Raw genomic sequence first — 25727 nt, forward strand, 5'->3', positions numbered from 1 at the left:
TTTATCCCCTGGGAGATCCTATCTGTAATAGTAATCTTTTAACCTGCTTTCAATGGAACCCGCAGTGTCATTGTATATCGGGGGTCATAGGTTAACCTTGGATTCTTATTTATAGGGATGGATTTCACCGACTACAAAAGCATCACTTACTTGTGGGGAAGCACTGCCTGCACATGAATTTTGCCCCTGAGACTCCCAACTCACATCCAGCCGGATGACAGTAACTGAACTTTCCCCTCTATCAATCTGTTTGCTGAAAGAAAAACCCAAGAAGGTTCTTCAAACTGCTTTTGAAAATGGAAAAAGCTGTGTGAATGTCACACTTACTTTTGACTGCTGAGTATTACCCACGCAGCTCATTTTTATCTGTGATCTGTGCCACTGTTGTTTTAAATTGTGTTTTTAATGCTGTGTATTCTACATTATTGGTTATTGTGGAAGGAAAGAGCAGGGTGGAAAACCATACAAATAAAAAAAAATGTGCTTGCCTGCCTTGGTGTTCCAACAATGCGTTTCATTCAGTGATGGTTGGAGCAAGATGACTTACCTAGATTCCTCTCCTGAAAAGGGGGCTTCAGAAAGGAGCAGAAGAAAAAATGAACAGAGAGCTGTGATTTTGGACTGTGATCTAAAAGCATTGGGGGGGGGAGGGAGGTGGCAATACCCCTAAATATATGATATGGGAGCTGTGAACTTTGCCTGTTAGAATGGTTAAGCTCAGTGCTATTTCTCTAGAAAAAGAGGGGCCAGGACTCACAATGAACACCTCCTTGTTCTCTTATAATAGCAATGGCACCCACCTGAGAGATGCTGGAACTGAGTTCCAGGGAATTCTGCCTGGGGGGAAAAGCCCTGATTAAGCTACGCCTCCACCTATGAGCAACCTGTGTCAATAAAGCAAACGCTACAGAACGTCAATAAGACTTCAGTTGACCTCCTACCAAAGGACATCAAACCTGGGTAAGTGCTGATTGGACCACCAGAATTCTTAACCCACAGAGGTAGGATGTGCATAACAATGGCATGCACTTCCATAGACCAGAGTTTACTTCATCACGTACATGGAGGGTTCTCCTAAGTTGGCAGGTGCATATGTAAAGAAACGGGTGGAAGCGAAGAAAGAAATGTAAGCAGTTAAGTCAGAGTTGAAGAAAATGCCAAAAAATAATAATACAGATCATGTCAATTACATTGCAGTTTAAATGTATGTAAAAGGGGGGGGGGGGGAGAGGGGTAAAGGAATATGCACATCCGGACATTAGTAAGCTGATTAACACCTGCTGTGTTGAAAACTGGTCCGCCTGCTTTTGTTTGTACATGTTTAAAGGCAATCCAGGGCTTGACCTAAATGTAAAAAGTGTGTTGGCTCACCTAGATCAGTCTCTGTATTTGTGACTTCTTCTTCTGTTGGGAAACAAAATCTCCTTTATCTCCTTGTAACTGGCTCTACAAGGTATTCTAAGCTGCATCTGCCTGCGCTTCTTGCCAAATTAAACGAATTGGCAGAGTGGTCCAAATCCTTGCCAAGGTGGGGCAGAGTGGCCGATCAGCTGCTGCATCTGAAGCTCTGCCAGATTACGCCAGCCAGGAAAGAAGGTAGGGGAGCTGTTTTTGTTTAAGTTTTTATTTATTTACTTATTTTGATGTGCCGGCTCTGAGTTGGCATAGCTGAGGAGCCTGGGTTAGGTTTCTCTCTGGTGTATGGTGCGGTTGGATGGCTCTGCTTACGCATACCCCATAACCCCATTTCGGGCCCTACATTGGCTACTGACTGTCTTTAAGGACCGGTGTTATATGGTCTCGGCAGCTGCTCCCAGTCACCAGTCTAGTTGCTGCATTGTGGATCAGTTTCCAAGTCACTTTCAAAGGTAGCCCCACATAGAGCGCATTGTCGTAGTCCAAGCAGGAGATAACCAGTGCATGTAGCACTCTGGCAAGACAGTGTGCAGGCAAGTAGGGTCTCAGCCAGAGCTGCCTTTTAAATAGATGGTGTGAATGTGACCTAATGTACATCCCACCTTCCAATATATAATCCATACCAAGGCAGCTTACAATGAACATTAAACTAACTTATCAAAGTCACCCGTTTAAAAGCCCACCAGGACCATTCTCTCAAGGCAATTGGTGGCCGTCTCCTTACTTGCTCTGCTCTAAGGAGACTGAGAGCCTCATTTGATGGGTGGAAATCAGCAGGGCTCTTGGCTGTGGCCATTGGTGCCAGACACAGGGACCCGAAAGCACAGGGCAGTTCCCCTGTTCGCATTCCCACTAGGCATAAACTCCTTATTTATCAGCCATTACCATGTCCCTCCCACCCACTCAAACAACCACCTGTCTCAAACTGGATTTATGGCAGATTAGCTGCGCTGTTCAGTGTTTGTGACCCAAATAAATGCAAGGTGTTCTTGCATCTTCTCCCACCCTCCTCCAAACTTTCCTGTCTAAGCTGCCACCTCAAGTATTTTCCTCTTTTCCTTTCTACCTGTTCAAAACATTGTTCCTTCCATTCCCAAGACCCTCTTCTTCTCTGCTAGCTATGCATAGATAGACCCATTCTAAGAATCCTCCCTGTGTCTGTCTCTTTCCATTCACATTATCCTTTCCCATCTCCAGAGACAGGGAAGTGCAAAGGAGGGTGAAAGCAGAGTTGCCTCTTTTCAAGTTTATGTGTATGTCATAAACTACGCCCTACAGTGTCTCCGCTTAGCTGCCAAACTAAACAGACATTTGCAATGGATAACGTGCTTATAACAATGGCAAAGTCATGGAGAATGAGAGAGAGTAGATTCATATAAACAAAAGGACAGGAAAGTTTATTGCTGGCTAGTATGCTTCATTTGTAAGTTTGAGATATTTATCAGTGTATATAATTACACGGAAAACAAGTTCTTTTTCCATTTCCGGCTGCCACCTAGTGTTTGAATGTAGAAGAGTTTTGTAGTACAGTCAAGTATTATTTTCATGCTCCTCCAGAAACCTGATAATTCAGCATTCATCCTGGTTTGTTTGCAGGTAGATTAGATGATGCGGACTATTTAATGAGCATTGCTTCTGATTTGTTTGTGGGGAGGCTAGATGATGTTGCATCAAACCAAGTGTCATCCCACACTTTCCAGTATGTTTTCCTGTTGCTTTCCTTAACACAAAAAGTCCAAGCAACTATAATTGTGCCATCAGAATTTGTGGTTATGTAAATGAATCCCACCTAAGAACAGCAAAAGTCTGGAAGCATCCTGTAAACAGCTGTTATTGAGGATTGATTCCAATTTACTTATGGGACAGTTATACAACAACGAATATTTACCCTGCATTCATCCTAATTTGCATGCAGGTTGTTTACACGTCTCTCTGCTCTTCCAAACACTGGCGTAGCGTGGGGGGTGCAGGGGGGGCCGGCCGCACCGGGCGCAACATCTGGGGGTTAGGGTTAGGGGGCGCAAATCCACGGGCTAGGGGGCGCAAATCCACGGGTTGGGGGCGCAAATTACTTGCCTTGCCCCGGGTGCTGACAACCCACGCTACGCCACTGCTTCCAAACCATCTCCATTTTCAGATAGGATTTACTCATGCACTGGCAAATTCAAGTTGCTCGTTGTCATGTAACTGTCCAATAAACAAATCAGAATGACTTACTCAATAAAGAACCAAGATATTCTAAGCACCATGTGTAAATTCAAGCAAATCAGAATGGATGCTGAATAGATATGTTGCCTGGAGGAACCCTCTGCCAATTTCCTAACATCACAAAATTCTTTTTTTAAAGTGGATTATTTGTGCCAGGGCAATACCGTGCTTTAATCCATTTGAATTCCTTGGGTTGGTGCTTGAAACCCTCCTGATTGCAGGCATCTTCCAGTTGTTTCTGTTAAATCTTCTTTACCATAAAGAGTGAACATTTCCCCACAATATTTCAGTGGGGGGTAGTAGATTAAAGATAGTGGTGTTAAGACAAATAAAAATGCATAGTATTGGCTAAGCCCATCTTGAATTCTAGGCATAAGCCTCATTACTCTGCCCCTTGCACACTTTATGCATACAGGAATATATTCTCCATATTCTGTCCACGAAAGTTTAGGCTATGTATCCAGTGGTTTAAGAAAAGAAACAAACATGTCAATCAGAAAGCAAACATAAGAAATTACCGTATGCAAATCAAACAAATGCCCAAATCATTTTGCATAATTTATTCTACAATATCAACTATTATACATAATTAATTCTGCTAGAAAGGGACTGGGCAATAAGTTGTTCAGCGCCCTGAATCTTTCCTCCCTACACCAGGCAGGTCCAAAGTCCAGCCTGGGGGCCACTTGCAGCCCCAGGCTGGTTTCAAATGTCCCCCCAGGCAATTTTGAAAAAGCAATCTCTTGTGGCCCCCGAGTGCCTGCCCACCAAAGCCTTTTTGCGGGCTCACCAGGAGCTCTCCCCTCTCTGCGGGGGATGTGGCTAGCCCCCGCGCCATTAGGGAGTCCCCGGCTGCGTCACTCTTTGGGTCGACCAATCTCGTCGGCCGGGGGGGGGGGGCGTGCATGGCTAAATAAATAAATACTACAGTTCACTTTTGGGACTTTGATGTGAGATGCTAATTATTTCCCCCAAGAGTTAAATGATAACTAATCAGAGGCAGCTACAGTTGCAAATGGCAACAAAATATCTGTGAAAGAGGAGCAGGTTTACTCAAGTGTGTTGCAGGTAGAAATTATTGGCAAAGCCTATTTGGTGTTTCACAACTTTCTGACTAGTTGCAGGACCTTAGCCAGACCTAGCAGAGTACACGCAGAATCCACGGAAGCAATTGGTGACTTGGCTGCAGACAGGATAGACAAAGCAGGAACCAGGAACTTGTAGTTAGGTGTTTATTATATACAGTGGACTATTTACAGGAACAGAATATGGATCTTTTGCTAGCTCTCTCTGACACGACTCACAACTCCTACACTGACACACAGAACTCTGAACTCACGAACTCTGACTAACACATTCCAGTTAGGAGGCCATTAATTATCACTCCCTTGAAAGAACTTGACCAATCAGGGAGCAGTCTCCATGTCTCTGTTATCACCAGGCAGACTTACTCCTTCAGATTGCCTTCTGGCTGTCTGCCAAACCTTAATTGACTCTGTGTGCGTAGCTGCACGTACACAGTTTCCCAACAGAAATACTGTTTGTAATGAAGTGAGCGCAGTAGTTTACTTGCTCAAATTAACAAATAAGAAAGTTTTGAGATTTTAAATTCTAGATTAAAATTGATTACTTAATTGAGAAGGGGATTGTAACAAAAACACTGGTATCTGGTGGGCAGATTCAGGTGAGAGTCAGATGCCTTTTCAATCCCAGCAGGTATATAACAGGAAGACCTGGCCTGCCCAGGCCGCAGTGTTAATTTTATGCATTTTTTAAAATCACCATGGTATTTAAGAATAATATCTTATGTCCTTTAGAGGAGAAATTGTGAATTGCAGAATTTTAAATACCCGTCATCATCCTTGGCTCACCACGTTTCCCCTTCCTCCAAGGCTTCTATCTCCTTTCTCCATGAGCCTGGACAGCCCCTGAGTTGTTGGTTCTTCGGTGGGGGGGGGGGGGAGCGGTGCGCGGTGGGTCAGACATGGAAGGCAGAGGGCTGAGAGCTGTGGTGGTGTGGCTCGGGCAGCATGGTGCCTCCCTTCCCATTGGAGCAGCCCCAATCTCATTCCTACTTGCGTGCAAGCAGAAGGGGGCGGGAATCCTCAGTTAGGCAGCACGAAGCCTCCCCATTGGAGCAGCCCTGAACCCATTCAGGGTGCAAGCAGGAGGGGACAGGGATCTCTCAGTTAGGTAGTGTGATGCCTCCCTTCCCATCGGAGCAGCCCCGATCCCAACTCCTACTTGCGTGGAAGCAGGAGGGGGCGGGGATCCCTCAGCTGCAGTCCAGATCGTCTCAGTTTCACCCTTCATATTAGTGCAGGCATGTTGTTTTTTCAGTTGAGATGAATACATTGTGAAATTTCAGTTAATGTCAGTTGGTCTAAATCAGGTATAAATATATTTGGACACAAGTATACCTGGTGTTATGTTCCTGTTCAAATGTTGTGAACTTAAAAGTTGACAGACAACCTTTATTACTGTGTAATGTAGTTTACAATGTTCCTGACATATATTTCAGCTTTCTGGATTTATTTTTCATCTGGCCTTCAGATATGAAAGGCAGAGTGATTTAACACCTGTGCAGATTTGTCATCCCTGTGACGAAATGAAAAGTATGCAATTTGCAATAAACTTTGCATAAAATCGTTGCATAAAATTTGCATTTAATTTTAATGATTCTAAGAATGTCAGGCAAAATGGTCAATCCTCATGCATGTTCACTTCATCAATTCATGCCTCAGCTCTCATGCTATCTATTGCTGCTACTGCTGCTGCATGTTGTAGTCTCCATCATCTGGGGCAACAGTCTCCGGAGTTGAAGGAGCCCAGGTAAGGAGATGTCAATAATAATGGAGTTTGTTTCTTTGAAGTTTGACCACAGCCACTGTTTTCTTCTTTCTACTCAAGACCTAAGTGTAAAAGTAAGTTAAACCCAACAATTCCTGTGGGAAGCAATCGTTAAAGCTCAACAACTTCAATCCTACAAAATGCTCAACAACTTTGGCCAGCCCCCACATGTTCTCTTAATCAAATTTGTCCCTCTGAAAAAAGTTTGGACCACTGCCCTACACAGTTACTTAGAGATTACTGCATATATTATTGACCACTTGTGTTTCATCCTTGCAGGGTTGCTCCCCAAATTGCAGTGCTGACTAAATTGCGGAGATGTCATAAGCCGTTGCAGTATTTTAGCCACGCAGCCATACCAGTACACTTATAAATTATAATAGGAAAGGCTGTTATGTTTTTTTAAGTGTTTACTTAAAAGGGGGGGAAAATCTCCTTCCACTTAAGAGCAGCAACTCATCTGTTTGCTGCGACCTTTTTTTGTTTCTAGGTGGACACACCAAGGTCTAACTCCAGATACGTTACAATCTTTAAGATTTTATTTTATGGCTTTATATGTGTTGGAAAGCCGCCTAAAGTGGGCAGGGTATAAATAAAACAACAACAATATTTATTCTTCTTCGTTCGTTCTTTCTTTTTCTTTCTTTGTGCGTGTGCGTTAAATACGGCATCTCCATTATCAACCCGGAAACTCCCTGCCCTAGAGAACGAGACGTGCCCCTTTAAATATCTGTTCTCTCTTTTGCCATTTTTAGGAGACCGGCGGCTATCGAGCTTGTTAGTTGTCGTTAAACGGCGCGCGGCTAAACGTTCCAGCTCGCACGCATGCGTACTAGGTAAAGATGGGGTAGGCGCACGACCCCTGAGGGGTGAGAGCGAGAGGCGCGCGTGCGCAGCCGACCGCGCATGCTCAGCGGCTGGGAAGAAAATGGCCGGTGAGACTGTTGTTCCGGGTTTCGCGTTGGGCGTCCTGCCGGGCGGCCTAGAGGGTAGACCGTCGACCTTCGAGGAGCCCTGCTTGGGGTGAGTGGCAGCCAGCAGCTCCCTTGGCCTTCCGTCCCCTCGTGCTGCTTCCTTGCCCGGTGTTGTCGTCGTCGTGCGCGCCTTTCCTGACCCTTGTCAGGAGCGCGCCTGTTTACCTGGGTCTGTGAGTGGCCCTGTTGCCCCTCTAAGGTTCGCGGTGTTTTGTTTTCCTTGGTTACGGGGTATTTGTGTGTGTGTGTGTGTGAGAGAGAGAGAGAGAGAGAGAGAGTGTTTATGTGTGCCTTTCGTGTACGTTGCGTAGCTTCGGGTTGTCCCTGGCTTGAAAGGCCTTCAGTAGTACCATTTATCTGTCAAAGAGATAAACAACTACCTGACATTCAGAAGACATCTTAAGGCAGCCCTGTTCAGGGAAGTTTTTAATGTATGACATATTAGTGTATTTTTAGTATTTGTGGAAGCCACTCAGAGTGGCTGGGGAAAACCCAGCCAGATGGACGGGGACAAATAAATTATTATTATTATTATTATTATTATTATTATTATTATTATGTTTTTATAGGTTATGCTTTTGTATGTGTTGAAAGCCTCCCTAAGTGGGCGGGGGTATAAATGATAAAAAAATATTGTTAATGTTATTACTATTACCAGTGAGCAAGTTATGAGTTTGAGCCAGGGGTCTGGTGGTAGTTTGACCTAGGGGCGTGTGAGTCAGCTGCTGCTATTATTGTTATTTATTTATTATTGAATTTATATACCACCCTATGCCCAGAGGTCTCAGGGTGGTTCACAGAACAATATCAAAATATAAAACCTCAAAACATAGAAACAAAATAAAAACAACAAACCAGTGAGTGATAATACACAGCCTCTCTTCATACACCTGCCGTCTGGGGGATGTGAGGTTCTGCTTAAGGCTTGAGACTTCAAACATTCACTGTTTCCCTAAAAGTTGCCCACCTGGTATTATGGGGCCCTGGGGATTTTCATTCTTTCTCTCTCTCTTAGCTTTGGCTCTTAATATAAAGGAAGGACACAATAGTATATGTGATGCCTTCCCTCTATATCTCCCTCTCTCCCCATCGTTTGAAAACCCTTATGGATGCATAGAATTATAGAGTTGGAAGGGACCACAAGGGTCATCTAGTCCAAACCCTGAAATGCAAAGTTTGGGGCTCGAACCCATGACTTTGATATTAAACGTATCATGGTCAGTAGACTGAGTAGCAAAATAGCTTTTAATACTCCTGTTTGTTTGTGTGCATATAATTAAGACTTTTTTCCGCAAGAATGTTTGCTTTTGGAATATTTTCTGATTGTTTAAGGTTTTGAGCTGTTCTCAGTCTTTAAAAAATGGGTGTGTATGTGGTTGGTTATTTCACTAGTTTTTCTGCCTTTCACCGGGCTAAAGATGTATTAAGGAATACATCTATATTGTGTATGTGGCTAGCGTACGGCATTGGTGTGGTCAGTCTTGTGTCCTGAAAACACACGTAATGCTTGGCAATTTGCTTAATTGTATTTGTGAGCTTATATCCAGCTTATCCTCTAAGCATGTCTCATTGAAACCCAAAGCTATTATGCTCTGAATGTTTTCCTCCTGGTTTTAAGTGTATTCCTGTATGCAAGTGCTCATCTTGTCAGTTATAAATAGTGCCTTGTAATGTGTGATCTTGGCTGTACAAGAAAGATACTAGGAACAGATCATGCAAGTGTCATGTGCCCTGATGTCAGCTAGCTATTCTCTGTTGCTCAACTTGTTCATTGCTTAAAATAAAATGATTGTATACAGCTTTTCTTTCCTTAGAATGCAAGGGCAGCCCAAAATATGAAATGCACCAAGCGGCATTTGGGCACACACAGGCTGATTTGATGCAGTACTTCAGTGGAGAGCTATTCTAGGAAGTTTCCCTGAAACATTTCCCCCAGAGGCATTGTTGATTGCAGTGAGAAATGCAATAGATTATTCATGCCAAAGTGCAATGAAGACGTAATGGTTGGTGCCAAAGTTCAGTGAAAACTTAATGTGGTGAAAGAGTTGCCTTAGAGTAGAATTGTTGGATTAAGTGATGCAACTGGCAGTGGGTGGTGGTTGTTTTTCAACTGTGGTAGTGCTTCCATTTGCACAGGGCAGTATGTCTACTTCTCACTGATACTTCATATACTGTACCCTAAAAGATTCTCCTGGAGGTTGGAAGATTCTGTGGTATGGCATAGAGACCTGCATTTGGTCATTTGGTAGGGGTGAAAATGAGGTGCTTTGCTTTACACTAACAGAAGCACTTTCACTAATACAAACCCACCATGGGAAGGAATCTTATTTCTAGTATGGTTATCTAAATCTGTGTCTAATTACACTCTTGCCTTGTTCTTATAGGAATGAATACAATGGTGCCTTTTATCCCATAGTCTATACTTTGAGGGAGTCAGCATGTTCTCTATTTTATTCCAGGCATCCCCAAACTCAGCCCTCCAGATGTTTTGGGACTACAACTCCCATCATCCCTGAGCACTGGTCCTGTTAGCTAGGGATGATGGGAGTTGTAGTCCTAAAACATCTGGAGGGCCGAGTTTGGGGGTGTCTGTTTTATTCTATTGCTTAATATGTAGCTATTCTTGGGGATGTTCTGATACCTTGCTTCAATGCATTACACTGTATTTGAGTATTGGTAATCCCTATAGCTAATTTCAGATTACTTTTGTTTAACTCCTTAAAGAAATGGCTTCCCAGAACGATACACTTCTGAATTTGATGAGCTGCCTCTTAGGCTAAGATCAAGTATACTCACTACTGGAAACTCTGATTTCTCTTTGTTCAGCATACTTTGCTCAATAGACTAACACTCTTTATTTTTCATTTCAGGTAACATCCTGAAGAGTGATGTTTCCTTTTAAAAAAAGATTTCTGGACAAAACAAATTTATGGATGACTTCAGTATTTATACGTAATGTCAATTCGGTTGTCTTTAGATGCCTATCTGTACTTAGTAGCTAGTTCAAAAAGCCTTTGTAAACAAAACACCAGACAACTGTATTACTTGTACAGACCTAAGCTTTTTTGGAGTATAACTCAAGCTATTCCTTTTAGAGTTTTTCACACAAGCAAACCATATTATAAATGGGGAGGAGACAAAGCACTATGGTATAACAAGCACTTCTGTTATCATGACTCCTTGCATTACAGAGCTTCTAAACTTAGTACTTCTAAGGAATTGACAAAAACAAGCAGTCGCATGTCACGATTTAAGAACACTTTAGAATCTGTCTCAAAAGCTGTGTCTGGAACTCACAGTGAACTGATTTCACGGATAGCTCGGCTTAAGCCACATTCTGGTATACTGAACAGATCGGCTGAAAATAATGGCCAAGAAAATAGTTTTCATACGAACCCAGAAAATGTCAGACAAGCTGCAAACAACAGAAGTCAGAAAGACTGCAATGATAAGAAGCTTGTGCCTGTAAATGAAGACTTGGGTCCCAGTAGTACTAATCGTGGTTCATTGAAAGATCTTGCAGATTTCAAAAATAGCCTTTTTCATGTTAGCTATTTTGCTACAAACTTTGGAGAAACATACAACTTTCTAGCAAATCACATCAATTGGTACTTTAGCACTGGTGGTATGGCTCAAGAGAAAAAGGGGAATGGTTCCCCTCCTAAATCACAGACTCAGGAGGGGAAGACACTTGATACACCAGAAGATGACATATTAAGTAATGAAAACAGAATGAATGCAGTATCTGCCTTAATACCTGCAGCACAGTCTCCAGACTCTGCAAACGCCAGTGCCACCGCTCCAGCTTCCAGCAAAAAGGGTATTGCAAGTTTTCTTTCTTACCCAAGTAACAGTGTACAGGCCTTTGTGGATAGTTACATTGGAGGACTCGTCCCAAAGTTACGATCTGATCCAAAAACCTCTTTGCCAGAAAAGAGCAAAGCACAAGAAAGTGAGGATAAGTTGAAAGATGACGAGGAGGCTAAACGTGCGGAAGAGAAAGAGAGGAGGCTGTCCCTTCAAAGGGAAAAGGTAAACCTCCTTAATCATCACTTCATAAGCTATTTTGTTATGTAACAGATAAAATATAGTTATAGACAATGCTAGAAAATGGGGGGGGGAGGGGGGCGGACCAACAACCCCAAACCGCTGTGTCATTGATTTTAACAGAGCAGAGCATAGAATATTTTTAAAAGGTTATACATGGAAGCAGCTTTTTGAAAGTACTTACATGGTTAAAGTATATGTAGAGATTTTTGATTTATTTTGTACAATCTTACCATAAAAGAACTAAGTAGTTGGATGAATTGGCTTTTTATTTAAAGAGTGCTAGTTTGCAGCAACTCTGTAAATTAGTCTATAAAAATGACCTCCTATGCAAAAGTAACAAAAATCGGGTACAGAACATCAACAGCCTTGAGGTCAGGAGATAATCCATTAACTTTTAACTTAAAAACACCCCTACCTGTTCACCGGGAGGACTTTAGTCACCACAGACAAATCAATGTTCAGAATGCTGCTGTTGGCCTTATAGGGCTGTGGTAAGGGCTGCCAGAGTGAGCTTAGTTGAACACAACTCTGTATTGAGCACTTTAAAGTGCTGTTTGTGTCCCACTCTTGTTTTTTCTACTGTCTTCCCTACAACTCTCTTCAGTAAGTTACTGGTGCACAACAGTACAGTGGAACCCGGGTCTCGAACAGCTTAGTTGATGAACAAATCGGCTCCCGAACGCCAGAAACCTGGAAGTAAGTGTTCCGGTTTTCAAACTTTTTTCGGAAGCCGAATGCCCAGTGCAACTGCTGGCTATTGTTTCTGGGACATCTGTGCCAATCAGAAGCCGCGCCTTGGTTTTCAAACGTTTCGGGAGTCGAACGGACTTCAGGAATGGATTAAGTTCAAGAACCAAGGTGCCACTTTATTAGCCCAGCACCCTTACTACATATTTCTGGACTTGAGATAAAAAAAATCTGAAATGCTTATAAAGCTCTCCCTGTTTGTCGGACATGGAAATAATTGCTGGAAACTACACAGGGGGGAAGTGCTCTTGTATTCAGGTCCTTCTTGCAGGTTTCACATGAGCTGGCCACTCTGAGAACAGGATACTGGACTAGATGGGCCATTGGTCTGATTCAGCAAGCTTTTCTATGTTCCAATAATTCTTAATTCAGCAGAGGTAACAAGGTAAGTGGTTATTTTCAGTTTCAGTCTAAACAATAAAAATGATGAAAATATTATTTAGCAGAAAAAATTGCATTTTTTTAAATTCCAGAGGCATTTTTTTAGAACAAAGCCACCAAAACCCTTCTGGTACCTTAAAAGCTGCAGTCCTGTACACATTTATTTGGGGTAAGCCCATTAAAGTCAATGGGACCTCTTAGTGTACATGTATAGGATTGCACTGCATGACACTTGTAGTACATGCTAGGATACACATAATCAGATGCAAGGAATGGTCATGAGTAGTGAAAACCTATGCATGTCTGTTTAGAAGTTGTATTTTCAAAGGACTCCCTGATAAGTGTGCATAAGATTGCAGCCTTAAGTGGATGCTTATTTAACTTATGCTCATAGAGAAAAGGAGGGAACCAACTGCCTGCCTGTCATTTTTAAAGTGTGCTTGATAAAGTGGGTTCTGGCCCACAAAAGCTTGTGTTGCTAGATCCCTTAGACCAGTGATCTTCAGCTGGTGGGTCGCGACTCACTACTGGGTCACAGCAGCAGCGCTGCCAACATACAAATATATGATTAAAGGTTAAGAAATGGTTCCATCAAATGCACATTTGGGTTGAAGGTGGGTCCTGAGTTTGAATTGGTTGAAGACATCTGTCTTAGATATTTGATGGATTTTTAAAATTAACAAAACATTCTCTTCGTAGATTATTGCAAGGGTGAGTATAGATAACAGAACCCGGGCTTTAGTGCAAGCATTACGGAGATCATCTAACAGAAGAGTCTGTATCAACAGGGTTGAAGAACTGACATACCATCTCTTGGAATTTCCAGAAAGTAGAGGAGTTGCTGTTAAGGTACAAATCAATTCTATCATCTCACCATAAATTGAGAATGAAATCACATTTTGGAAATAATAATTGTGAGCTATGTATTTTACAACAATATGTAACATCTAAGTGCATATTCCACTTGATATCAGGCTATAAGATTCAGTGGCTTCTTATATCCTACCAAGATGTTGTTGGTCACCAGCTCTCATCAGGCCCAGCCCAGCATAGTCAGGAGCAATTGGCATTGAAGGTCCACAGGTTAGCCATCGCTGCACTAAAGTTACACCAGTAAATTTCTCTGGTGCAGGGACGGTAATGTTATATAATATTCAAAGACCACAAGGCTGTAATACACAAAAGATTCAGAAGTTTTCTGGAGATAATCACAGTCATTTCTGACTTATAGTAGAATCTGGAGTTGAGGATATCTAGTTAGTTACACATTTTGAGTATTTTGACTTTCATTATTGCCCTGCAACTTGAAAAATAACACTACATTTTTCAATAACTGGAAGGTTCTAATAACATGATGCTCTGAGTCCTACAAAAAAAGTTTGGGATTTGTTTCCTGAGATGTGTGCTTAGGATTTCAGACCAAGTATAGTATGTGTAAGAAAAGTGTGAAGAAAACATCAATGCTTTCTTTTAAATTTAACAGTATGTACTTTCATAAATTTAATTTTAGTTTTATATCTGGTGTTCTGGAGGAGCACCAGATAAACACTTTTTGTGCTGCATTTAAAATCTTTATTTTGTTTCCAGGAAAAAAGCATTCCATGCTTGTTGCGACTAAGGCAGGCAAATGACGAAGCTCTTCAGGCTGCTGTCAGGGAAGCATTGGCTGTAATTGGCTACACAAACCCTGTAAAAGGCTGGGGCATTCGAGTTCTAACTATTGATGGCGGGGGAACAAGGTAGGGCTGTGAAAGTGTTACATCTATGTCTTTAGCTGGACTGAATTATTTTAAACTGGTGTATCTCCCTTTTAGTATAGGCAGCAGAGGTAGTCCTCTGCCTATTTGAGCTGAGAGAGAAAATAAAGTAGTACTCTTGGAGATTAAACATACAATTTTGCACGCTTCGTTGTGTCACTGGATTCATAAATTTACATTTATGCCACTGGACTATAATATTTTGCTTCTGTTTGAAGAGCACTGGAAATTCTCATAGTGAAGTCAGTCTCTTGAGGGTTGATTTACATGCAGCACCATTGTGTGCCAATTCATGAACATGGCCTGTGTTTACATGCTCACGCCTCATGTTGTCTTCCCTTTTCCGTGCAACCCGAGTTTGCCATTATATCTGAACAAGCAAATAATGGTTTGCCCTGTTGTCAGGTTCACAAACTAAAAGACATGACACAAAAGGAGAATGGACTGGGAGGGAGAAAGAAAAAAGCAAGCTCAGACACTAATCAGTTACAGAGATCTTAAGGTTTACAGCAGGAATCGGAAAATTTGGAGAAAAGCAGATGAAGAGGTCTTGTAGTCCCATCTCTCTTCTCTTAGCCGGATGGAGTGACTGATGTAAATGGAATTGAGGAGTTGATGCAGCTGGCTTTAAGCAGATCAGTGGAAAGGCGCTGTATAATATGCTTTTAGGTTGACCACCTCGTTGAGTAATAGTCATTTTTTCTTAGATAGAACAAGGTTTTTTTCCATCTCTGAAGAGAAAATCAAAGAGTTATGCAGTAAACACAGTGGCTGTTGGCACCCTTGTTTAATTTAGCTAATGTATCTAGATCGCCCACGCACGGGAGCTCACACACCCGTGCACATGCACACACTTCCGTCGTTCTTTCCCTGCTGGCTTTTGAAGCCATGGCGGGGAGGAGGAGGCGTCTGCGGCTTCCAATTGGCTGCAGGAGCTTCCTGTAGCCAATAGGAAGCCATGGCTGCGTCTCGGAAGTCAGTCCCTTCATGGAGCTAAACCAGTGTGGTGCGCCAGTTTAGCTCCATGCGGGGACTGACCGAGTGGATGGCAAGGGCCGGGGGGTGGTTTAATGACCCCCTCGGGCCATATCTGGCCCGCGGCCCATAGTTTGCCGACCCCTGGACAAGGCCATATCTGCGTTTCCTTTTGAATGTTTTTAACCCAGAGCCATATCCTAAAACAGGAAAGAATGATGCATGTGAGCATGTTAAATTAAAAAGAAAAGAAAACTTCATTGGTTATATAATTGCCTGTGGAAAAAATAGTGGCGGATATCCAGTTTCTTTCACTGGCAATAGAAATGGTTTAGGGCAAGCATTTTTCTTCGATATTTTGTCATATTTAATGGACCATTTATAAGAATTACAAGCCACCTTTGGTTTAGAGTTGAGATGGCTAGGAGCATGTTGAACAAATTGTCCTTGGTAAAGTCCCTGTAAAGCTCTTTGTCATTTCTTTTCATTCAGTGCTTATTGCCAGATATGGTGATATTTTGGACTAATCTCACCAACTGTCAACTAACATAAATGTGACACTAACCAATTAATTGCGCATAAAGTACAGAACTGCCTGAAAGCATTAATTACTCGTAATCATTACCATTCTGTCTTGTTTTGAATCAGTGAGCTGTGAAGGTATGTGGTAATGTATTCTTGTTTCTGCTTTCCTTAGCAACTACTTTCTCGCTTGATGTCTTCTTGGTATCTGGGCTCCTTCTAGCACACATTCTCTCCAAATGCCGTGATTTCAGTTTTTGCCTTGGCAATTTCTGTTTTAACGGTGAAGCTGCCATTAGATTTGTGCTCCACAAAATAAATTTCCTTTGCCCTTAAATTCTCACTGGGTATAAAAGTGTTAATTAGCAAAATAATAATATTTCAGCTTTAAAATGATAAAATATACTGGATTGGATTCAAAGTGTACAGCTGAGTTCTTCCTCAAAGTAGACCCATTGAGATTAATGAGCACAGCTAAGTTAGGTCCATTCATTTTGGCGGGTCTCTTCTGAGTATAACTTAGTTTAATACTACCTAATGAGCCTAAGATAGTTGTGTCCATTAATGTCAATTGGTCTCTTCTGAGTAGGACTAGCACTGACTCTTAGCTCAAAGTTCCTTTCATCAAGTATTATGGTCCTAAATTGCCAATAAGGTCTGAGGTTGATGTCGTCTTAGGCACAATTTCTGTATAATTCATGTATGTATGTTAGGGCTTAATAACTAAGATAACAAGAAAGTCAACAAATGTGTGCATGTTTCACTTTGTTGGCTTCTTTTATTTCTCAAGCACACAACCTATAAGATCTTAAGTTGCCAAGGTGTCATGCAGTTCAGGTGTCATCTTTGATGAATAATTTACATATTTAGTATTCCCTGTGGTCAGCTACCTTAGGACTGATGCAGTTTCATAGCTTAAATGTTTTGAGCATTGGTTGCTGTGGAATGGTGCAAAACTGCTCTGCTTTTGAATATGCTCTATGATTACCATTACTATATCCTACTGCAGAAGATTGCGACCACTAGGAATATTCCACTTCAGAGCTACTGGTAGAGAGGGGAAATTACTGACTTTAAAGTCAGCATTGCTTCTCTATTCTTTACCAACCTTAGTAACCTTTTTATTTTTCTTTCCTAAAAAGTATATATTTCCTGTGACCTGTATAGGAAACACTTATTAAAGCATATCAACTGGGAGAGATCAATCAGTTTTGAACGTGTTCTTTGCCTTTAAATATGCCACATTTTCCAGGATATAGCAATGGATGATACTGAAAGCTTGATAGCTAGTGACTTAAACATACTGTCACTTGGCTTTTACTTAACAAATGATAACTTGCATAACAGTTTTGGTTGTTTTGTGTTACAGGGGTTTAGTAGCACTTCAGACACTTCGTAAGCTAGAAGAGCTCACTGGAAAGCCGGTTCATCATCTTTTTGACTACATTTGTGGAGTGAGTACAGGTAAATAGGTCTGCATGGATTTCTGAGCAGCATTCCCCATCACACTGTTCAATTGCATTATCTATGGCTTCATGTGATGTGCAAACCCAGCCATTATATTCTTACACTCTAGGTGGCACTATAAATGAATGCTTAATGTGAATATCTCAGTTATATTAGCATGCATGTATCAATTTCTAAACTCTACAAATAATTTGTCCTAAAAATATGTCTCAAAAATATTTATAATCAGGTTGCATAGACATTGAAATAATATTTACACTCCAGAGACCAAAATAATCCTGATTTTTTTTTTAACTTTTAGAATATTCAAAGTATAAAGATTTTTATATATTTATGCTGTGCTCCTATAAATGAGGCATTAGGTAATAGTCATATAAAATACCACATTTACAATTTATGAATCATGTTTGCTTTTAGGTGCTATATTGGCATTTATGTTGGGGTTATTCCATATCCCTCTGGACGAGTGTGAAGAACTTTATCGTAAACTAGGAACTGATGTGTTTAAGCAAAATGTCATTGTTGGGACAGTTAAAATGGGCTGGAGCCATGCATTTTACGACAGTGAAATCTGGGAGAAGATTCTTATGTAAGTTAAATTTATCTATTGATTTATTTAAAATCATCACTAATTTTGCTTACTTCGATGTACATCAAAGTATTAAATAGGCACAGTCCTCATTCTATCACCCTGTAAATTCTAAGAATTCATATCACAGTGACAAATGTTATTGCAACAGAGGAGTACTGTATAATAGTAACTGCAAGTAGATATGGTGACACCTATCTTTAGAGTCCGTGGTTGGTGATTATTTAAATAGTTTTTGTGTGTTCAGGCTGCCAAACCATTTGAAAGCCTTTTAATATAATTTTGTTTCTGACAAATAAATTGAGTTGAGGTCCTCTGTTTTCTTTTTACATGCCCAACTGCTCCATATCTCTCTTCATTGTGGTTCATTATTTTCACTAAAATTCCTCACCACCTGAGGAATTTTGTCTGTACGGTAAAAATGCTAAAACTGTGGTAAATGTTAAAGTGTTCTTGCCGTTGGTCTAAAAGAAAACAAAAACGGTACAGAGTTTGGATCTAACCTATTAAGTTAGTTGAAATTGAGTCCCATAGATTTCTGTCGGAAGTAAAACATGACTAATTTGTCAAATTGATTTCAGTAGAGGCTACGGTCAGCTGATTTAGTCTGGATGCAGTCCAGTAGAATCCAAATAAATGATCTCCCTTGCCTAAGCGTTTAGAGCATGAATATATAGTATGTGAGAATAGTATGTGAGAAGGAATGACAACTGAAGATCAATAAATCGTAACTTGTCATGTTTTGTCCTTTTTCCATAGAGAGAGAATGGGATCAGATGTTATGATTGAAACAGCCAGAAATCCCAGATGTCCTAAGGTCAGTGTACTTGATCAGTTTTTTTGTTTGTTTTTTTTAATGTGCTGCAAGCATGTAAGATTGTTTAAACATGTGTTGCACAACATTTCTATTAATTATTGTTCGTCATTGTTTTAGAACTCTTTTCTCAGTGCTCAGTTCCTAATGTTACCATCATTACCATAGGAAATGGGCATTTAAACATGCATGTGGGTACAGAATCTAAGTCTGTAGGCACATTAATCCTGTGAGTGGTCACTGGAAGTTAAAAAGTAAAAATGTGTTCCTGAATCTGACAAATTCTCAACCGGATCCATAGTAGTATGAGTGCATATAAACTTCAGCCACCTAGATTCCTAAATTTCTTGGTCAGTCCCTTGCAAAGTTCAATATGAACATGATTCTAATTTTTGCAGTATGTGTTCTCTAAGCAAGCAGTTGCCAGTGGAGAAAGAGTGACAGGAAGAAAACCAAGGAAGAGGTTCCCTGGCCACTATCTTTCTTTAACCCTAAATACTTGGTAATGGGCAAAAGGATTTCCACCTCATCTTTTGCCATGAACCAATCCCTGTCTTATGAGCCTGGAAGAGCTTGTACAAAACCAGCTATAATGGGGCAAGGCATGATTGTCCTGTACCTGAGCTGAGTCATGTGATTTATTCCTAGTACCTATTTAAGATCTGGACTGTAATGAAACATCTAGTTACAATCCTTCAGTTTTACAACTTCTGGAGACACTTACAATAAATATGTAAACAAAAATAAAAACAATACAAAAATGTTCCAAAATACTGCTTAAACAGCAGGACAACAAAGCAGATCAACAATATACATACATACAGACATCATTTTATTTGTATTCCGCCTTTCCACAGTTCAAAACATGGGGAAATTAAACCCACAACATAACAAGAGTAGTCATAAATAATAAGTTAAAAATTACAAAAAAATAACAGCAACAACCCTTCTTCCGAGCAAACCCCCCCCCCCAAACAACACCCTAGCCTAAGAGTCTGTTCAGCAGCCTCAACTTTTGTAGTTGGAGTCAGTCAGGGCCCCACCATCCCAGGCCTGGTGGAAAAGGCCTTTGAGACAGAGAGCAGCTCTTCCAGAACTCTCAGCAAATGGTCAACAAGATAAAGCACTTTTAAATGGTCTGACTGAGTAAAAGTGTTTTTGCCTGGCATCAGAAAGACTTAAGATTCAGTATTAGGTGAGTAGTAGGATATTCTACCCCTGGCTTTAAGGGCTAGACCTGGCCCTTCTACTCCTTCAGTCTTGACCATATTGGGGAAAACTGATCTTCAATGCTGATCTTAATGCAGCCATGCATAGAAGACCAGCTGCCCTTTCTTCAGAGCTGGTCAGGTGTGCCTCACACAGAGTCGGAAGAACCATCTGAGGGGGAAGAAGGACATAGCATTTCATCTCTGCCGTCCTCTACAGAGGAATTCCTCAGTTTTTCTTCTTCCCCCACGAAGGGCTTCTCCAACACCCAAGTGGGTGCTGGTTTGACTGTTTCTCCATCTCAGCCCCAAGTAGGCGCTGCCTTGCCTGTTATATTCCAGTCCAGTCCAGCAGTGGCTGATTTCAACAGTGTGGCAATATGTCTGGTAACCTAAATGTTCAAGAACAGCAGCTTCCTTTTACTCCTGACTGCGGGCTGTGGCAAAGAATTTTATTACCCCTTCTCAGCCCGCTTCAAATGCCCAGATGTCAGAAGCATAACCTGTTTCAAGTTCTCAGTTTTTTCACGAACGCTGGGGCTCCCTCAATCTGTAGTACTTCAGCCTCTCAACTATCAGCAGTGGTTACTTTTGCAGCTGTGGTTTTTGCTGAAAGCAGGGATGCTTCTTCTCCAGGTCCTCACTTTTTTAACCGTGGGGAAGCTCTTAATAAGTACTCAAGCCCTGCATCTCAGCAGTAGTCTTGTTCTCCAGCAATAGTTTTCTTCCCCAGAAGATCAAGATACAGACCTGATTGTAGTCAATAAGGAAGAGTGGAGTGGGTGGTCTGATATTGAAGACTCGGATTCATATTGGCTTTTCCTAGGCTCCTGCTACTTTCTGATGTTTTGCAAATCAATGGTGGCTTTAGAATTGAACACCCTAGCAGAGAGAGTTCACTCTTTCTACCTCCAGGGCTCAGGGTCTCTGTACAGGTAGGGTGAATTTGGTTTGCATCATTAAATACTGAAGAGCGTTGGTTTGTGTTAGCACCATCTAGAAATGTACAAATCTATACACTGCCTTTGTCATAGCCAAGGAATATACCTTATGAGCGATCATTTCAGCTTTGCATGTGAGAATTCTTCTGTTTTTTAAGCTATTTTTTAAATAGAATGATTTTACTTTGTAATTGGGCAGAGAAAAACAGTACGACAATAGCATAAATGCAGGGTTTAAGTGCTTGAGTCACGATTTCTCAAACAAAGGAAAGTTCTTAAATGGGATACAAATAGAAATATACACCCACTGACTTGTTAAGAGTAACAATTTAAAAGATGATATTTGAGCTGTGTGCATCACGGTATAAAGATCTCAAACATTTCTAATGCTAATTTTTCCATGATAGGAAATAGTATTGCACTCACTGTTAACGGTAATATCTGAAACAGAGTTACTGTTTAGAAAGTCTTCCTTTAACCTATAAATCTCTCTTATATGTTTAGTTCTTAGAATTGTTCTGGGGTGGAAACCTGCATACTTGTGTAGGAGGTTAAAAGAAGCCTTTCTTGGGGGTGGGGGGACATTAATTTAATATATTTCTAAGCATGTTAAATGTGGGAGTTATTCATTCTGCTTGCCTTTAGGTAATTTAGCAACTTAACTATCTTATTGTATTCAGCTCCATCATTCTGTTTTATGAACATAGAACTGGTCACTACTGTATAAATGCAAATTCAAAAGATAAAAGAACTGTGAACACAAAACCTAGTGAATGATTTTCCAAATCTTACCTTGCTTTCTAAGAGGCAGATATTCAAAATGATTCTGTCTACAGAATACTTGGAAGATTGCTAGTCTTATGGTAGCTTTTAGTGTTGCATTGCCCACATTATTTACAGTTTTAACTATGAAATAAAAGCAAAAAAGTGTGTTAGTGATTTAAAATATTTTATTCATTTCAAGTATTTTTATCCCTTAGAGTGGGTTAATGTGAACAGTAATAAAATTGCCCCTGCCCTCGGCTTTGCAATCTAAAATACAAGATGAGGAAGAGCAATTGGGAACAGAAAGGGGGAAAAGAAAACTCAGAACCTTGGGGTTCTTTCGTTGCTGTTTACTTAACAGAAAGCCCAAAAAATAATTAGAATCTCTATTAGCTAGGTCAGGGGTCAGCAAGGGTTACCAGGCATCAGCCGGATCACTCCTGCGGAGATCCTCCGTGGGCCGGGCTGGTGCAGCACAATGCTGAAAATCGCATCTGTGCATGTCCATGGCACCGGAAATCGCTTCTGTGTGTGCCCAGATGCCAAAAATTGCCCCTGTGAAGAAGTGATTTTCAGCGTCTGAGCATGCGCAGAAGTGATTTCCGGTGCCGTGGACATGCTCAGACGCGATTTCCGGTGTTTGGGCATTCGCAGAAGTGATTTCTGGAGCCACAGAAAAGAGTCCCTGCGCTGCGCTGTGCCCGGTTTAGTGCATCGCACGGGGACCCGCCAAACGGGCGGCTCGGTTCAGGGGTGGCTCGTGGGCCAGTTAAACAGCCTCCGTTGGCCGTAGGTTGGGGACCTCTGAGCTAGGTTAACCTTTTTCAGCTAGGTTAACCTTTTTCATAGATTTGCATCAGTGAAGCTGCCATAAGCTAATTTGCTTTCGTTACATTACCAAATATCCCCCAAAAATAAAGTTGCTAAGTAATCTCTAAAAGTTTTTGCAAATTATTTTACCTTCACAAACTGCAGTGTTTCAAGATACTGTATAATAATAGAGTTAGTTGGTTTGAGCAATTTATTTCTTATCAAAGCATATGATGAAGTCTTTATGAATTATCACTCACTTTATGCTTGTGTAATAAATTTCCAATCTAAGATCTTCAAATGTGATGAATAAAAACAGTGTTGGGGATTTACATTTTCCTGCCATCTTCTGACTGTGTGGTTGATTTCTATTCTATATCTTTTCCTTCTCCAAAATTCAGGTTTGTCAGATATCAGTTAACTGTTCATAACAAGTGCCATATGTTACATTTCCCCCATTGATCAGTAAATATTTGTTTTTTCTTGTGTGTACTTTAAACTACTGAAGCACTTCTATAAAACCTTAACTATTATGGCATCCTCTAATCAAAGTGTTAGACTGATAAGACCATTTAAGACACCTGACCATCAACATTGTTATATAACTGAGTGTGAAAATAAAGTTTGTCTAATAAGGTGTATGTGTCCGATTTCTAACCACTGAAGTCGTAGGAAACAGTTATCGGCGTCATTTAATGTTTTGTTTCCCTGTTCTTGTCAGGTGGCTGCAATAAGCACCATTGTAAGCAGAGGGACACCGCTGAAAGCCTTTGTATTTAGAAATTACAATCACCTTCCCGGAGTCAAGTCTCACTATCCTGGAAGTTGCCAGTATAAATTATGGCAAGCTATCAGAGCATCATCTGCTGCACCAGGTTACTTCCAGGAGTATGCGCTGGGCCATGACCTTCATCAGGTTGGTTGTAATGTTGCTTTTCGTTAAATAATAATAATTAGATTTCTTTCTAGACAAAATTGATCTAGGGGAGAATGGGAGTTAAAATGGGATTAATTATTTAACAGCAAATACTATCAAACAAGACTGCAGCTCATTTCACATATTGCTTTAAAGTGAGCCTTATGTATGTATGATGCAGGCATGATTTAGACATATGGTACATATGTATGATAAGAGCATGTGCACTAGGGAAGCAAGATTAACCATGGCTCCTTGCCATGAATTCAGGCAGTGAAACACTATTCACTGTTCATACTGCAGTATTGATTTCAGTAGTTCAAAGAGACTTCTGATTTTGGTGAATTGCTTAACCTTACAATAAAGGTTTCATAGTTCTGTGATCTCTAGCAAAGCCCTGCGTGTTTCAAGGTATGCTGACAAACTTTAATGCCAGGGCAACTGCTGTGAGAGTTGTATGCTGATGCTAATTAATGTTTTCATTGAATGGAAGAGTCCTTTGATATGTGGCATTAAAAATTCATTGCATTTAGTTCTGCCTCCTGCCTAATGAACCAGTTTATTAAGTATACCAGTTCTTTGATGTGTGACAATATTGAGAGTCTTAGGGCTGCTTCATATGTTGCTAATTTGCTAAAAGAGATTTCAGCGAGGAAGGGTCATGAAAACCAGATCGGCAGTATGGCATTTTTTCCCTAAAAGTAAAATGGAAACCGCTCTTAGAATTCTGATCATTTTAAAATATATTTATCCCACCTCCCAACAGGAACCTCAAGATGGCTTGCAATTTTTAGAAGACAGTATGAAATAAAATTGCTGCACTAAAATGCAACGCAAAGCTAAAACAAACAGACGTGACAACAGTGTTTATAAATATGAAAGATAAATATTAAATTATCAAGTTAACAATAAATAGTGATTACATTGAAAGGTATCTTAGCCATAGACTAAATTCAGCTGAAATCTGATTAAGTTTTAGTTGAACTAGACACAGAGGGTTCGGCCCAGAGATCCCGTTGATGGTTTTCTGTTTGTGTTATCCTCCCACTGGAGGATCGGGAATTACTTTTGTTAATTCCTCCTTTGACCCTTGAGAAGATGCTCTGTTGGGGTGTCGGTGGGTTGCAGAAAGAAGGGGGAATTGGCGAAAATCACTTCACCACTTTCCCCTTCCTTTTCCCTGCAGCAGCCTCCCCCAGATCTCTGTTGCATAGAACCAAATTAATACCTCCGTTTGTTCTCCATATTTGCATGCAGTCTGTTCAGCAATGAGATTTTTCTTGGGGCAGTGTGCTGATTCCTAGCTAGCAAAGCCTTAAAACTGCTTCGACCCTAGGTTCTTGTCTTCCCCTATACAGTCATACCTCAGGTTACAGACACTTCAGGTTGAGTTTTTTCAGGTTACAGACGCGCCAAAACCCAGAAGTACCAGAATGGGTTACTTCTGGGTTTTGGTGGTCGTGCATGCGCAGAAGCGCTGAACCGCAGCCCGCATGTGCGCAGACGCAGCGCTGCAGGTTGTGAACGTTCCTCTCACACGGATCACATTTGCAACCTGAGCGTCCACTGTATATACTCCCTTGTGCTCTCAGTTCAGTAGCTGTGATCCTCTCTCTGAGTGCCCTTGTTGACTGAAGCTCAGCAGGAGTCTGTCTGAAGAGGACTTCTTTGGTGGCAATGCCAGCTTTACGCAATGGCTTCTCCAGAGACACCTGAAGGCACTCTGAATGATGAAGCTCTTAAGAGATATTTGTTGTTAATACTTGTCTCTGTCGCTACTTAATTTATTTTCCTGCTAGTTTCTGTTATCAAATTGTTCACGTTTGCTTTTTGCTTTTTGTAGTAGGTAGCAGTTTTGTTTAAAATCAAGTGATGTTTACAAACGGTGGTTTCTGAAGAAAAGCTTAAGGATACTTTGTGGTTAGTTCTATATGGCAGGGCTGGGGAACCTGTGGCCATCCAAATATCATTGGACTCCAGCTCCCAACAGCCTCAGCCAGCATGACAAATGACCATGCAAGGCATATCATTATTCATTATTGCATCACTTAGCATATTTTATACATTTTTCTTAACATACTTAATGCATGCACTCCTAGGCTTATATGGTTCACATTGGCTTTGAGGAAGGAGAAGTTAAGAGAATCTGCATTCCCATAGCACATGCAGATTGATGCAAAGAGTGTTACAGATGCTGCTCCTTCTTCCCAACCTGTCAATAAATAGAACTGTTGTGGCCAGTGAACTTTCTCAACAACCCAGACAGCAATTAGTCAGTATAGACTGAAATACCACCCACCGGGAGGTATAAATAATGATCAGTGATCTCTGGATTGT

General features: G+C 41.0%; 1 protein-coding gene across 5 annotated transcripts in view; it reads left to right on the plus strand.

Annotated features, from left to right (window-relative positions):
• The first annotated feature begins 1465 nt into the window (after positions 1 to 1465).
• PNPLA8 (patatin like domain 8, phospholipase A2) overlaps positions 1466 to 25727 on the plus strand; it is a 34811-nt gene continuing 10549 nt past the window's right edge. The window contains exons 1-8 of one of the 5 annotated variants that reach the window (XM_083399607.1): positions 1466 to 1596; positions 10319 to 11480; positions 13326 to 13475; positions 14214 to 14365; positions 17250 to 17344; positions 17765 to 17936; positions 18696 to 18753; positions 23196 to 23390. In XM_083399607.1, coding sequence (XP_083255733.1) covers positions 10404 to 11480; positions 13326 to 13475; positions 14214 to 14365; positions 17250 to 17344; positions 17765 to 17936; positions 18696 to 18753; positions 23196 to 23390 — 1899 coding nt within the window. In that variant the 5' untranslated portion in view covers positions 1466 to 1596; positions 10319 to 10403. Of the gene's footprint in view, positions 1597 to 7298; positions 7648 to 10318; positions 11481 to 13325; positions 13476 to 14213; positions 14366 to 17249; positions 17345 to 17764; positions 17937 to 18695; positions 18754 to 23195; positions 23391 to 25727 lie in introns of those variants that run through there. The other 4 variants (XM_083399610.1, XM_083399609.1, XM_083399606.1 and 1 more) reach the window with 4 other exon arrangements.

The sequence above is a fragment of the Podarcis tiliguerta genome (genome assembly GCF_965153285.1).
Source record: "Podarcis tiliguerta genome assembly, chromosome: 10".
Lineage (NCBI taxonomy): Eukaryota > Metazoa > Chordata > Lepidosauria > Squamata > Lacertidae > Podarcis > Podarcis tiliguerta.